Below are 15,413 nucleotides of genomic sequence, written 5' to 3' on the forward strand. Positions count from 1 at the left end.
GCATTTACTGTTTGTAGATTTTTTGATGATGGCTATTCTGACTGGTGTGAGGTGATACCTTATTGTAGTTTTGATTTGCATATCTCTAATGATTAGTGATGTTGAGCATCCTTTCATGTGTTTGTTGGCAATCTGTATATCTTCTTTGGAGAAATGTCTATTTAGGTCTTCTGACCATTTTTGGATTGAGTTGTTTGTTTTTTTGATATTGAGCTGCATGACCTGCTTGTAAATTTTGGAGATTAATCCTTTGTCAGTTGCTTCATTTGCAAATATTTTCTCCCATTCTGAGGGTTGTCTTTTCATCTTGTTTATGGTTTCCTTTGCTGTGCAAAAGCTTTTAAGTTTCATTAGGTCCCATTTGTTTATTTTTGTTTTTATTTCCATTTCTCTAGGAGGTGGGTAAAAAAGGATCTTGCTGTGATGTATGTCATAGAGTGTTCTGCCTATGTTTTCCTCTAAGAGTTTTATAGTGTCTGGCCTTACATTTAGGTCTTTAATCCATTTTAAGTTTATTTTTGTGTATGGTGTTAGGGAGTATTCTAATTTCATTCTTTTACATGTAGCTGTCCAGTTTTCCCAGCACCACTTATTGAAGAGGCTGTCTTTTCTCCATTGTATATTCTTGCCTCCTTTATCAAAGATAAGGTGACCATATGTGCGTGGGTTTATCTCTGGGCTTTCTATCCTGTTCCATTCATCTGTATTTCTGTTTTTGTGCCAGTACCTTACTGTCTTGATTACTGTAGCTTTGTAGTATAGTCTGAAGTCCGGGAGCCTGATTCCTCCAGCTCCATTTTTCTTTCTCAAGATTGCTTTGGCTATTCAGGGTCTTTTGTATCTCCATAAAAATTGTGAAATTTTTTGTTCTAGTTCTGTGAAAAATGCCATTGATAGTTTGATAGGGATTGCATTGTTTCTGTAGATTGCTTTGGGTAGTATAGTCATTTTCACAATGTTCATTCTTCCTATCCAAGAAGATAGTATATCTCCCCTTAAACCTTGATTGAATGCTTTTTAATATTCCTTTTTCTCCAAGACCTACCATCTCTGGAGGCTATTTAAAAAAAAACAACAACATATTCTTTTGTTTTCTTCTTTCTCAGTGGGATAATCCTTATTTTAGAGTCATTTTTAATGTTTGCATCTTATGTGTATCACTTTTCACATGCTCCCTAATCCTTCATGTGGTGTTGGATTTCGTTTTCTTCATCTCCAGTTGCTTCTGATCACATAGTTTGTGGGTGTCACTTCTGTGGCATTTTTTCCTTTTTGATATTAATTTGTGCCTGGCCTTTCAGCCAGGGTGGGCCATTCGTTTTCAAAGTCCATGCAATGAGAGTGCTCTTGGTAAAAGCTTGCTTGCATGTGTCGTTTGTGGCTGTGGCAGTTTCCAACTGGGATTCAGTTAAAACTCCAGACATTTTTTTAGAGATTAAAAAACTGTCATGAAAATAATGAGGAGGTTTTTTTTTTAAGGACCTCTTAATCCTCTTCAGAATGCCCTAGATAGCTGCTTGATTGGACCTTTGGAGCCATTATGTGTGGAGCCATCAGTCTGCACTGCAGCAAACTTCTTTCATTATTTTACACAATCTTGTTAGCACAGCTACCATTCCGTCCCCCATTTCAGGGCAACTCGTGTGATCCCGATTTATTATCTCAGCTCCTGCAAAATTGTATTTTTCTGAAATTCTACTCTGTGTGTGCGTGCATGTGTGTTTTAGTGGAGTTAGCCTTTCCTTTTTCAATGTGGCTGTGATGAAATTCAGCTGCTATGCTTCACATGTATCATCTCATCTAATCCTTTTAATAACCTGAGGGGTACATTCTCTTTTCATCCCCATTTTACAGAGGAAGAAAATAAACTCGCTCAGGATCACAGTCAGGAACTGGTCACCTTAAACCCTAGCTGTTCAACCTCAGCTCCCACTTTCTTAACCACTCCTCATTATGACTTCTCCCTTTATTGCCCATCGTCATGGGCTGATCCCCACATCAATTCAGCCCGCTGCACACAGGTGGGTTGGAGTGCACAAATACACTTTTCTCAGGGGTAAGGATTTGAATATTTTGGCTTAGACAGGTTTCCAAAATTTCATAGATGGGCATTCTCCAGCCAAGAGTCTTGAACTCGTTTTAAAAAAAATCAAGCCATCATCCACTCCTTGCCCAGATTAAGCTAACTTCCTGTTAGCCCATTTCTGACCTTATCCACCCCAAATCTGACCTACACAGTAATGTTCTTTTGTGCTCAATATCTGACTCTTTTCTTTCCAGTCAACCTAGAATCACATAGGAATCATCAGGATCATCATCTCAGGGATGATTCCTGGAAAGGAGAGTCTTCTCCTTGCCCAAGATTATGAGTCTAGTAATATGGCTGTGGTCATAACCGTACCACCAACCCCTCCCATGAGCTGGTGTCTCCTGACCCTTGCCCTCCAGAAAATCCTATTATTTCCCATCTTCCATCTCAAAACACATGCCCTGCCCTCTCTTTTAATGAATACTGGATGTTCTGAACTGTTTCTGTCTCAAGCATTTACAAACCCATGTGTAAAGTTCAAGTATGTCCCAGTTAACCCCAGATGGGGAGGAAGTAGAAATTCTTTTCTGCACCCCTTACAGATGTCAGGGGAATCAACATCTGAGTGAAGCTTGCTACAGCTCTGCTTTACTGGAGCAATGCCCTGTGGTACTGTTGTAATTAAGGGTTTGTCTAAGTTCAATTAAAAACTCCTTGTACACTGCTATGTGATAAATTGGCACTTCAACTTTACTCCAGGCAAAAATTTGACATATGAGCTCCGTAGGACCCCAGTGCCCCTCAGAGTAATGCAATCTGATCAGCTGTCACTGTACCATGCTTAATAGAAGCAATAAAAATAAAAATGAAGCAATGGGGCTAGATTCCCAAGCATCCTGTCAAAGAGGTAAACAGTCTCAAGTTATGTCACCAGTTGAGATGTAAGAAGTGACTATACAGAATAGACATCCTAGAGGATCTATTCTGAAAGGTGACTGGGAAAATTAGGTTGCCAAACCACAGCAGATGGTCAGGCAAGCAGATGATCAACTGGAAGAATGCTTCAAAGGGCAGGAACACCAGGGGAATAAAATTACCAATGCCAACAGTAAGTTAGAGAAATTGAGCAGGAAAAATATTCTGAGACGTAAGTCAGACTGATGACAGTACTAACTTTTTCTTACACATGGGCATGCTTTTGTTCATCTTGGTGAAGCATGTACTCCAAGTTGACATTATGCAGATTTTCTGACTCTCATATGAAGCAACATTTACCTTTTTCCTACACTAGTATTTGTTGTTTTTCCATATTTTATAATAATCTTTCAGTTTCTGCTCTGAATATCAGTTGCTAAGGCAGTGAAAGAATATCTATGGGTGTGGTTATTTTAAGTCAGGTTGGACCTGCCTGTTTAATAACCAGGAACCATACTACTTTTTTGGTTGGACTGGCTTTGGCCCTTTTGTCCTCTGTGGTCATTTAGATCTTTTTTGCCTTGCACCTGGCCGCAGGAGCAGACTGGCAGATGGATTCATTTCATTTTCCCAATCTGCAGACATTTAAAAAACTCAGTGGCCAGATCACCATTGACAGATGTATTTTAAGAGTTTGGCAATGGAGTCTCTGGGGTTTACTCTGAAAGGTATAACCTCTAGCATCTAGTCCAGAGTGTGATACTTTCTGGGGCTGAAGAAAGATTGATGAATAAAGGAATGAATGGATGGAACCATCTTCCTGTTTTGGCATGAGCTAATAATCCTTTACCAACTACATCTGGTTAGCTCTTTAGGGCATCTTTCAAAAGAAGCTGATGCTAGCTCAGGAAAGGCATCAACCCACTCTGAATCCCTGGGGTCGTTGATGGGGCCTCTGTGGTATGTTACACAAGCTGAGGAATGTCTGGAAGAGCTGATGAGTTTCCAATGTCTAGGTTTATGTTCTGTGGTAGCCAAAAAAAAAAAAAAAAAAACCCCAAACCCCCAAACAAACAGACAAACAAAAAACAACAGTAAGTACCCTGTTTTGGCATCAGTACTATATAACAATGAAAGTGAGGTGACTCAGTAACCCAAAAGAGGTGAAGAAAGAAGAAAAGCAAATAACCTGCATAGTCAGTGCCTAAATCAGCTGCATCCACCCTAAATACACAAATTTTTCTGACTCCTAACAGAAATTTTTTTTAAATGGGAAACTGCATTGATATTGCAATAACATGATTTCTGATAATTAAAGTTGCCTTAACTTCAAAAGCAAGACATTTATTAGTCAATTTTCCTGGTTGATGATGTTACCATTGCCTCTATATGAACCTGTATAGTCCTGTGATTGTTGCTAACAGTATCAGAACTTTCACAGACAGAGCCACCCCCTTATGAGGTATAAACCAGAGCTGCCCCAAGGGCTTTGGAGGAAGAATTATCTATATTCACCCTCCATAGCATCATCCATCAACTCACCAACAGACTTACAGACCCAAAGACAATATGTGATACATCCCCTGACTTAAAGGAAAATCTCCTGGGCAATTTATAATGAATCTAAATATTCAAGTGCCAGTGTGTGAACTATCAGCAACCATGAGCCAATTCAAGACACGTTTACTGAACAGTACTATGTTAGAGATTTTGAAGGACACCAAAAAAATAATAATAATAATACATGATCTCTTCCCTAAAGGAGCAGAAAAATTGGAAGACAATATTACAAAACCATGAGTTAGCATTATTTTATGGAAAGGAGACAGGCTCTGAACTCTGACAGATTGACCCAGGTTCACATTCAGACCTGCATGCCACATGTCAGTTGTATCAACTTATGGTCTTCTGTTTTCTTATCTATAGAAGGGGAATAATAATATTACCGACTCTCAAGGTTATTATGAGAATTAATGGGATGATTTGTGACAGAATGAAAATAATTCCTTGTGTTACAAGAAACATTTTTTAAAAGATTTTTTTTGATGTGGATCATTTTTTTAAAGTTTTTATTGAATTTGTTACCACATTGCTTCTGTTTTATGTTTTGGTTTTTTGGCCACGAGGCATGTGGGATCTTAGGTCCCTGACCAGGGATCGAGCCCACACCCCCTGCATTGGAAGGTGAAGTCTTAACCACTGGACCCGCCAGGGAAGTCCCCAGAAAAAACATTTTTGAAAAACACCTTTGTAATTCCAAAGAAGGAAAATTCAGCTTTGGGTAGGCCAGGAGATGGGAGTAAAGAATGAAAATTGAGAGAGTGACATTGCTTTGTGGAAGAAAAGGTAGAGCTAGAGAGTGACCCTGTGTTTGTGGGAAGGCGTGAGAGGAAGGAGAAAGGATGTAATCACACAAGCAGAAAAATACTGGTGCTGCAGAATCGGGGAGTCTGGAGGGGAAGGTTTGTAGAGAGAGATGAGTAGGCTAACAATTGACGAAGTAAAGTAGACCTGCTTCATGGTAATTTTAAGCTGATTTTTGCCTTGTGTAACTATTTCCTCCATTTCCCAACACAATTTTCAGTAAAATCTGTATATTTATTAATGCTTTGTACAGTTGGATTTCTTTTTGGGAGGTGGACCCAAGTGTTGAATTCTGTTTTGAAGTGTCATGGCAAGAATCAAGGCTGCTACAGGATCCCAGTCTTATCTGGGTCCCGTAGATATGAGGCTTGGCTATTAAAAATAATTAAAGCTCTTTGTAGTTCACTGTTAATACTTTTTCAGAGAAAGGAAGAAATCAGTATGTGCTAGAGTAAATAAAATAGACATTTTGGAAAGAGTAGGACTTATACTTGTCTTAAAAAGTGGGAAAGACATAAGAAAAGGAGGAAAGAATGTATTTCAGGTAGAGAGAACTATGTGGGCAAAGGTATGGAGGCAGAAGTCTACCTAGTGGTTACAGGGAATTCTGAAGAGAACTTTTTGGTTATTATACAGAATGTTTATTAATATTTCTAGGTATCTTAGAATCACATTGAGAAGAGTTTTGAATACCAGAAAAGGGTTTGTACTTGAGGGAGAAAGTAGTCAGGACCTGTAGGCAAGTTTTGAGAAGTAACATTTAATCATGGAGATTTTGTCTAAAGAATTAATTCTTTGTGTTATGAAAATGTTGTGATAATGAAGCAGTACTGGAAAGAGGAGAAACTAAAGACCAAAAAACCAAGCAGGGTGCTGCTGCCTGGAGATTGTAGTACAAGAAGACAAGGAAAAGTGAAACATCTTGAAGGAAAATAGCACAACTTGGGAAGGCATATGGTAGACTAAACAGTGACAGCAGTTTTGAGATGGCACAATCTGGAATGAACATGTTATTATAAATAGAAAGAGGACTTGACCAGAGGAATCTAAGTGGGCAAAGGTGACACTGAGGATTTGAAGTTCAGCAAGATATTCAAGGGTAAGTGTCCTGAAGTCAGTTGGAAATAACTGGGGCACAGATGAGAAGTTAGGGTTGATGATGCTGGGAAGCCATTGTTTGCATAAGGGTGATAATTTAACCCCCTGAAATTTTCTTTGAGGGAAAAATAATAATTACCCAGGAAGAGTTGGGACACAGAAGGTTATCAAAATCAAGAGAGGAAAGAATTCCAAGGGACTTCTTCATGCTTCCCCATCTCAGTAAATAATACCATCACTCACAGTTGCTCAGGCCAACACCTGAATTTCTCTCCTTTCACACCCTGCACTCAACCCATCGGCCAATCTTGCTGAATCAACCTTCAAACACATACTCTGTTCTACCCCCTCCACAGCTACCCACCTGGCCAATTCACTAACATTTCTCACCAGGATTATAGCAGTAGTCCTATAAATGACTCCACTGCTTCTTTTGGCCTCCACAGTCTAAAAATCCGAGTATCCCATCCAAAATATAAGTCAGATTATGCTATTCTCCTACTTAGAACCCTCCACTGGCTTCTTTTTTTAAATTTTATTGAAGTATAATTGAGTTACAATGTTGTATTAATTTCTTTGGTACAGCAAAGTGACTCAGTTATACATATATACATATATTCTTAGTTTTTAAATTTATTTATTTATTTTTAGCTGTGTTGGGTCTTCGTTGCTGTGCATGGGCTTTCTCTCGTTGTGGCAAGTGGGGGCCACTCTTTTTTGCGATGCACGGGCTCTAGGCACATGGGCTTCAGTAGTTGTGGCTTGCGGGCTCTAGAGTGCAGGTTCAGTAGTTGTGGCACACGGGCTTAGTTGCTCCATGGCATGTGAGACCTTCCTGAACCAGGGCTCAAACCTGTGTCCCCTGCATTGACAGGCAGGTTCTTAACCACTGCACCACCAGGGAAGCCCCCCATATATTCTTTTTCATATTCTTTTCCATTATGGTTTGTCACAGGATATTGAATATAGTCCCCTGTGCTATACAATAGGATCTTGTTGTTTATCTATCCTGTATATACTAGTTTGCATCTGCTGATCCCAAATTCCCTTTCCTTCCCTCCCCTCCCCCTTGGCAACCACAAGTCTGTTCTGTATGTCTGTTAGTCTGTTTTTGTTTCATGGATATGTTGTTTTTATCATATTTTAGATTCCACATATAAGTGCTATCATATGGTATTTGTCTTTCTCTTTCTGACTTAATTCACTTAGTATGATAATCTCTAGGTCCATCCATGTTGCTGCAAATGGCATTATTTTATTCTTTTTGATGGCTGAGTAATATTCCATTGTATATATGTACCACATCTTCTTCATCCATTCCTCTGTTGATGGACATTTAGGTTGTTTCCATGTCTTGGCTGTTGTGAATAGTGCTGCTATGAACATAGGGATGCATGTATCTTTTCGAATAATAGTTTCGTCTGGATATATGCCCAGGAGTGGGATTCATGGAGCATATGGCAACTCTATTTTTAGAGTTTTGAGGAACCTCCATACTGTTCTCCATAGTGGCTGTGACAATTTACATTCCCACCAACAGTGTAAGAGGTGAACCCTCCAATGGCTTCTGCTCACACTTGGAACGAAATATAGTGCCCTCCAAGGCCCTACATGACCTGGCCTGACTTCCTTGCTGTCCTCACTGCCTATAATTCATTCCTTCTCTCACTCTGCTCTAGTCACCCTCACCTTCCTTGGCCTCCAACACCCTAAGCTTATTTTTCCTTCACAGCCCCTTCCTTTGTTGTTCATAATGCCTGGACTCCACTACTCCCTACCCCCAGCAACACACGTGGATTTTCTTGACTTGCGTTTCAACTTTCTTTTATTCTGTGAGTATATGGAGTATCAGTTACTGTCCTAGACATTGGGGATACAGCAGGAAAAAATTAGGCACTACTCCCTGTCTTCATGGTGCTTCCATTCTAGTGGGGAAATCAGACAATAGACAAGATAAATAAGGAAAATATGTTGCATGGTAGACAATCGTAAGTGCTAAGGAGAGAAATAGAGCAGAGGAAGGGGACCGGAAGTGTCATTGTGGGTGTGGTGAGAGTGAGAGCAATTTTATATAGAGGGGACGAGCAAGGCCCAACTGAGGGGAGATGCTTGAGGAAAGACTAGAAGAAAGTTGAGGGGAGTAAACAAATCAACAGCAACTCAAAGACCTGGAGAAAGGAGGGTGTGGAAGATTACAGTGACCCCAGAGAGGCAGTTGGGTAACCCAGGTCATTCTCCTTCTCTTACCTGTGATACTTTTCTTCAAAGAACTTACATTATTATATATCCATCTTTTTATTTATTTAATATCTTTCTCCCTCACTAGAAAATAAGCCCCATCGTCTTCATCATAACAGTGTCTGACTCAAACTGGGAACTCAATTTTACTGAATAAATTAATGAACAAAAGGGAGGCGCCTAGAACATAATGTTAACCATGGAAGAGTGAAAAGAGGAAGGGCCTTTGAACTTGGCAGGAGGGCAAGAACTGGTAGCCTTTATGGGTCCTTGATAAAATGTTTGGGGTCGGTGTGGAGGGGCAAAGAAGCAGAAGGAAAGAAACCAGACAAAGTGATATCAACCAGGTCTTAAGCTTCCTTAATGACGGTTGAATGAGAAAAGTGTTACACAGTTGACTATGGTATGCTCTTCTTCCTCTCTCTAACTTATTTATGATTTATTTATCCTCTTAAATAGATACTTCACAAAATTGAGCATGTGGTATTGTGCTGATCCTTTGCATGCCTTGGAGAGTTGACAAATCCCACTCTACTCATTGTTAACATAATTTTAATTAAGGTATCTAAAACCCCTTGTTAAGACTTAACTGTAATCTCATTTACTGTGTGGGAAGTATTATCTATTTCATGACCGAAGTAAAATCTTAGGAAAGCGATATCCTCAAACTGCAGACTATGAGACACAGTTAAGCCTAAGTGGCTGGAGAGCGTTTCTATAATGAAATGAAGTAATATATGTGAAAGAGCTTCACAAGTATCAAAATACACAAATAGTGTCATTGAAAAGACAATTGCATGTTTTCTTGTCTCAGCTTGAAAAAATCCAGACCTTCAAAGCTGCAAGTACATTGTAAAAAAAAAGGCGGCATCCTATGAACTCAGATATTTACACAGTGTCATTTAAAAGGAAATACTATAGGCTGTGAATTGTTTATCCAAAATATTTTAAACATTACTATGCCAAAGAATAAAGGAAATATAAGAAAGGAAAAGAAAGGAAGGAAATCTCTCCTGCAATAGAGACGGTAAAGCTTCGTGTAAGTAACACTTTTGGGGTGAGGGGAACATATCTGACCCTCAAGGAAACAGCCCTCACACGGCAGAGAACCAAACAATAAAATGCAAAAATAATTTCAAGAGGCTGTGTTAATAACACCGCCACCAGGAGTTCCCTGCTGGGAGTGCTGTCATTTTTGTTAAGCTTGGATACTTTTATCTTGTCTGATTTCCATCATAAGGAGAAGTTTCCAAAGAAAATGAACACATCCTGAGCAGGATCATCATAGATTATTACAAAGTGGTTATTACTAAAGGCGTTAAGTAGTTCTTCTCATGAGCTTATCTTGTGGTTGCTGTTAACTGTGGTAGGAAATAGTCCATGCTGCTTATAAACTGGTCAAAAAATATTCATTTCAAAGGAGAGACACAAAATATGGAGCTTTTCCTTACATATCAACACATCAGGAGAAAACTTTAGATTTTATGTTATATCAGAAATAAATAAGATACCATTTTAAAGTCATTTTGCAAAATGAACTTTAAAAATATATGTATTTCTGTCCTGCGACTTGAGGACACAGGGAGGGGGAAGGGTAAGCTGGGATGAAGCGAGAGAGTAGCATTGACATGTATACACTACCAAATGTAAGATGGATAGCTAGTGGGAAGCAGCCGCATAGCACAGGGAGATCAGGTCGGTGCTTTGTGGCCACCTAGAGGGGTGGGATAGGGAGGGTGGGAGGGAGACACAAGAGGGAGGAGATATGTGGATATAAGTACACATATAGCGGATTCACTTTGTTATACAGCAGAAACTAACACAACATTGTAAAGCAATTATACTCCAATAAAGATGTTAAAAATATATATATATATATATATATGCATTTTATTTACTTCCTGGGGCATTAATTTATTTACAGTCTAAGAATAAAAATATTTTGAAATGGACCAAAGTAGCTTAGAATCAGTTTTATTTATTTCCCCTTACCTACAAGGCTTCCTTTCTCTTAATTTGGGTAAAATAGACAATGACGGTGATGGACGGCCTCACAGTTCTTTCGTTGCTAGGTTACATGTGTGTCCATTTAACCTGCTTCCTGACAGAGCACAGTTTCCAGAATGCCATGTAAAATATATGCCTTTGTTTCCTGGGAGGAGAGAAAAGGTGGTTCGATAGCCTCCCCATCCCACATTTGTTTAGCAGTTTAGAGGGGGCATGAAAGGTGAAGTATACACAGACAATGGGTAAGCTCTAGAAAACTGACAGCCCTACACCTCACTCCAGGTGATGGAGTCAGGAGCCCAGTGTGTCTCAGCACGTGTTCAGGGGTCTTCAGATCAAGGAGCAGACAGAGCTTTTGCTTTACCCCTGTCTTCTTCAGATTCCTTTTTTACTGCCTTTGCCCCACATTCTCAGACACGTAAAAATACGTGAAAGGAGCTTCTGGATCTGTTTTCCTGGATGGCATAAACAAACTCCATCTCTCTCTCTCTCTGTTTCTCCGTCTCTCTGATCTAAAGAAGTGCATTCCCAAAATGTAAGTTTCTTTTGCGTGAGCCTTGTAAAATAGGCTAACAGGGTTCCCAAGGAGATGGGAGACCTGGCTTCTGATTGCCATATTCCACCCCACAACCTCTCCGAAACCCCTTGGGCCTTATCCCGAACACCACACACACACACACACACACACACACACACACACACACACACACACACATACACACACACACACACACACACACACACACACACATCCCCTCACTGTAGGTGCCCCCAACCCTCCTGGCTCCTGCATTCAACACATTAAGGCTCTGCAAGTCCTTTTAAGCAGATTTCCTGAGATTCTGTCAAAAGACAATGTGTCCCTTCCCTCAGCTTCCCAGGTGCGCTCCCCAGCCCCATCCCCATGTTCTTCCTCATCAGGCCCCGACCTCCTCAAAGTTCTCATTGGGCTGATGTTGAGCTCATTCTCTGTGTCTGCTCTGTAGCAGCTAGGGGTGTGATCGTCCTTCTCAAAGCAGCAGACGCTCCATGGTTGCTCCTGGTGATCAAACACTTGACCCATGTGTCAGAGTCATTGTTACATCCATATAAGATATGGATTTTTTAAAAATATCTATACAAATATCGATAGAAATGTAAAAATCCCATTAAAGAAATGATAGACATAAACATGACAGTTATAATGCAACCATCCTTGAGCTGCATGCCAGTATAATTTTTGACAACACGTATGATTGTCTCCCTTCATAACATGTCCCTAAACTGTCCTTCTGGCAACTTTATGGTCTCTCTCTGATATGGGCATTGATGTTGAAGGTCATTTTTGCACCTTACTATATGTCCTTTGTTTTTGTACAGCTTTAAATACGGAGCTTGTTTTTCAGGTTTTAGATGAAAGTGACACTGATGTTTCACTGAAGCAAGAAGAAAAGGAGGTTTCTCGTATGAAAAAAGGTAAAAAAGAATTCAGTTTACATATATTAGCTGTAACGTCTTGAGTCTTTTTCAGTATGACTTATGCGACATATCTTATGTAGGATATAGATCGGAAGTTTGGTAGCAGTTCGGATTTAAAAAAATTAAATCTGTTGTTCCAATAGTGGGAGGAGAGGTGGGTAGAGAGTGAGCTGCCAACCTCACACATTTTGGAGGGGCAGTGGGACACTTCCTGCCTGAGCACACTTCCCCCAGCACTACCTCACTGCCTGAAATTCCCAACAGTGGACGTATGTCACCCGCTCATTGAATTCTACTTAGAAATTTGCTGAGGATTGATATCAGGTCTATAATTTTCAGAAACTATTTTTGAAAATTACGATGACATTCCTCTGTTTTCAGTCATTTTAGTTCTTTCCCGATTTTGCATGATTCCTCTGAGATCACTAAGAATAGTTCAACAAACACATTTATTAGTTCCTTCATGTCCATGGGATGTAATTTATCTCAGGTGAGAGACGAGCTTCTTCTAAGCATAAAGTTGCCATCTGATAATATTCAATCTAAAGACAATTTCCCTGCATAGAGAAGCTGGAAACAAGCTAGACTCAGAAAATTTTATTTTCTTAGTGTCCATTCATTATTATTAGTAGAATTCTTTTATTATGTGTTGTATTATTATTATACCATTGTCTCCTTTATTGTAAAATTATACCATTGGGCCTAAGCAGCAGGACCATTATTTTCATTGTCATCTTCTTATTCTGAAATAAGTTTTAAAGCCTTTCTTAGTCTCCTAAACAGGTCTCAGTTCATTTTGACTCCATAATTTCCAGTTGTTTTTGTGTTGATCCATGCCATCATTTCGTGTTCACTCTTGGTTGTAAGCTCTCCCTTCTTTTATACTTTGTTGCTTAGGTAACCTAATCAGTCATTCATTCACATCTTTATATTTGAATCCATTAGTGAGGTCCATAAGAAATCACACTTTTTCTTTTTCATCATAACTAGGATAATTAGCTATTCCACAATCAAGATTTCTTTTGTAAGGGTCTCTTGATTTTAAAGCCAGTGTTTTATAGAAGTTTCAAACTATTAACATGCCTTCAAGTATGTGCCTGTTGGATTTCCAAATTGTAATGAAAAAATTGTTAATACAATTTTGATCCTAAAATTAATATTTAATTTCAAATACTCATCCTGGATTTGGAAGGAACGAATTATGAAATATTTTCAAATGACTGTAATTATGAATTAGTTGGCTAATGGGTTAAGAAATTTTACTTTGCATGCAGATCATGAGCAAAACCAACTGTGCCTGCAGTGTGCTTGGAAAACCTCTCTGTTTATTCTCTTTTATGTTTCCTTAGAGGAGTCAGGCAGGTCCTCAACCATTTATTCACCATCCAAAACTTTCCTTGTTGCTGTCCTGTTCCGCTTGGCCTTCAGTGGCCCTAAACTTATTGGCAAGGGTTTACTTGGTGGAACAAGATCACAGTTATCACAAAGAATTCTAGAGATAGCTGGAAGAAGAACACGTGGACTTACTCCTTAGAATCTCCCCAAGACACTCTTGAAACCAATCCGAGGGGATCAAATCATTTCTGCTTTTCTGTGGACTGTAAACAAATCACTAACCTCTCTGAACCTCGGACTCTGAAGGTCCCTGAGTGAGAAGATTAACTCGATGACTGTAGGTCTCTTTCTGCTTTAAAGTTCTACTCTCTCCTAGAGGCACATTTCTGACTGGGATCTGTCAGGATGTCTTTGAACCTGAACCCAAAATGGAAAAGAGTAAGATACTGGGGGAAGACAAGTGGTTGTCTGGGCAGAGGCTGCTGAGAGAAGGGACACTGAACAGTTCCCATTAGTCATCCCGTGCACAGCAGTAGCAGAAAATAAGCATCATTAAAAAGAAATTACAAAAAACAAGCTACAGAGGCTCTTGGATTCTTTATTAAGAGGTTATTATAAATTGCCTTAAGAACATATTGGTGCAGTTTTACAAAAGAGTGTTTGAATACAAAGCGAAATTATATACAAGTTGTTAATGAACTGCTAACACTTCTTTCGGTTCACTTTATTGTGTAATCGCCAAAATGTGATTGATTTTCTTCATTTTGTCTATGTTCTTTTGAAGAAAACCAGGAGCTGTGCAGTGATACTCCAGAAGTAAAGAGAAACCCTTCATCACCTAACTGGGAAAGGTGAGTGTACTGCAATTATACAAATTCCAAGGGAGTACAATTATACTGTTGAAAATTAATTATCAATGTTTAAATACAAGAAGAAAGAAAATAATAGCAACAAGCAAAGGCAATTAAGAGTGGAACCAAATTTTACAAATGAGACAGGAAAGAATAGAATACACTAGATTTCTTACCCTTTTCCGAGACTTTTTCATTTTCTTTTGTGAGGATTTGGGAATAATGAAATGGAACAGGCTTAACTTCCTGCTCACAGAAAGCAACTAATTCATATTATTATAATATAGTCAAAGAACTAAAAATGTCACATATATGTATGACTATGAAATCATGAGCTGGTTTTTTTGGTGTGGCTCGTTATCTTATTGCCATACATATGTGCAATAATCATCGTATGCTAGAATTTTCTTGACATGAGACTCTTGTCACTTTTAAATAGAAGCTGAATATTTTGGTTATCCAATAGAATGAAAAAAAAAAATGTTTTCAAGGAAGCAGATTCTTATCCTCATGCTGCTCCAAATCTGTCTAAGCTGCTTTCCAAGCATTCAGACCCAGTGTTGCTGAATCCAAATCCTGTGTTCTTTTTGCAGAGGGGCACACTGAGTTAAGTACAAGAAAAACAAAACAAAACAAAACCGGAGAGGAGCTATTATTTTCCTGCACTTGCTCACTGAGTAGTCACTCTTACCCTCAAATCCCATCCCTCCACTCTTCCACTCAGAAACCTTTCATAGCCCCACCACTTTTAAGACAAGGCAGAAACTCCTGAGCGTGGCACAAGCCCCCTGAGCTCATGACTCCCAGGTTAGCTCCCATTTTGCTTCCCAGACTTTCGAAATTGCTTCCCGTTCTGTTTTATCACAAAATTCCACCTCTTTGTCCACACCACTTCCTGGGTTTGAATGCCCTCTTGTGTACTGGTCTGTTACCCTTTCATTCACATCCCAGTTCAAGTGTTCTCTCCTTTGGGGGCCCCGATTCTCCTGGGCAGACTCAGGTGTTCACAGAGCCACCACTGCGGGGATCAGATTGCATCATAGTTCATTCAACTGCAGTAATTATTTGTTAAATACCAACCACGTTCCGGCACACAGTGTGAGCAACTCCTCACGTCA

The 15,413-nt window shown here is 39.4% G+C and overlaps 1 protein-coding gene across 5 annotated transcripts in view; it reads left to right on the forward strand.

Annotated features, from left to right (window-relative positions):
- Positions 1–15,413, forward strand: part of MORC1 (MORC family CW-type zinc finger 1) — a 357,937-nt gene that overhangs the window by 311,092 nt on the left and 31,432 nt on the right. For all 5 annotated transcript variants that reach the window (XM_059922175.1, XM_059922174.1, XM_059922178.1 and 2 more), the window contains 2 exons: positions 12,037–12,106; positions 14,229–14,295. In XM_059922175.1, coding sequence (XP_059778158.1) covers positions 12,037–12,106; positions 14,229–14,295 — 137 coding nt within the window. The remainder of the gene's footprint in view (positions 1–12,036; positions 12,107–14,228; positions 14,296–15,413) is intronic.

Source organism: Balaenoptera ricei, chromosome 4, assembly GCF_028023285.1.
Source record: "Balaenoptera ricei isolate mBalRic1 chromosome 4, mBalRic1.hap2, whole genome shotgun sequence".
NCBI lineage: Eukaryota > Metazoa > Chordata > Mammalia > Artiodactyla > Balaenopteridae > Balaenoptera > Balaenoptera ricei.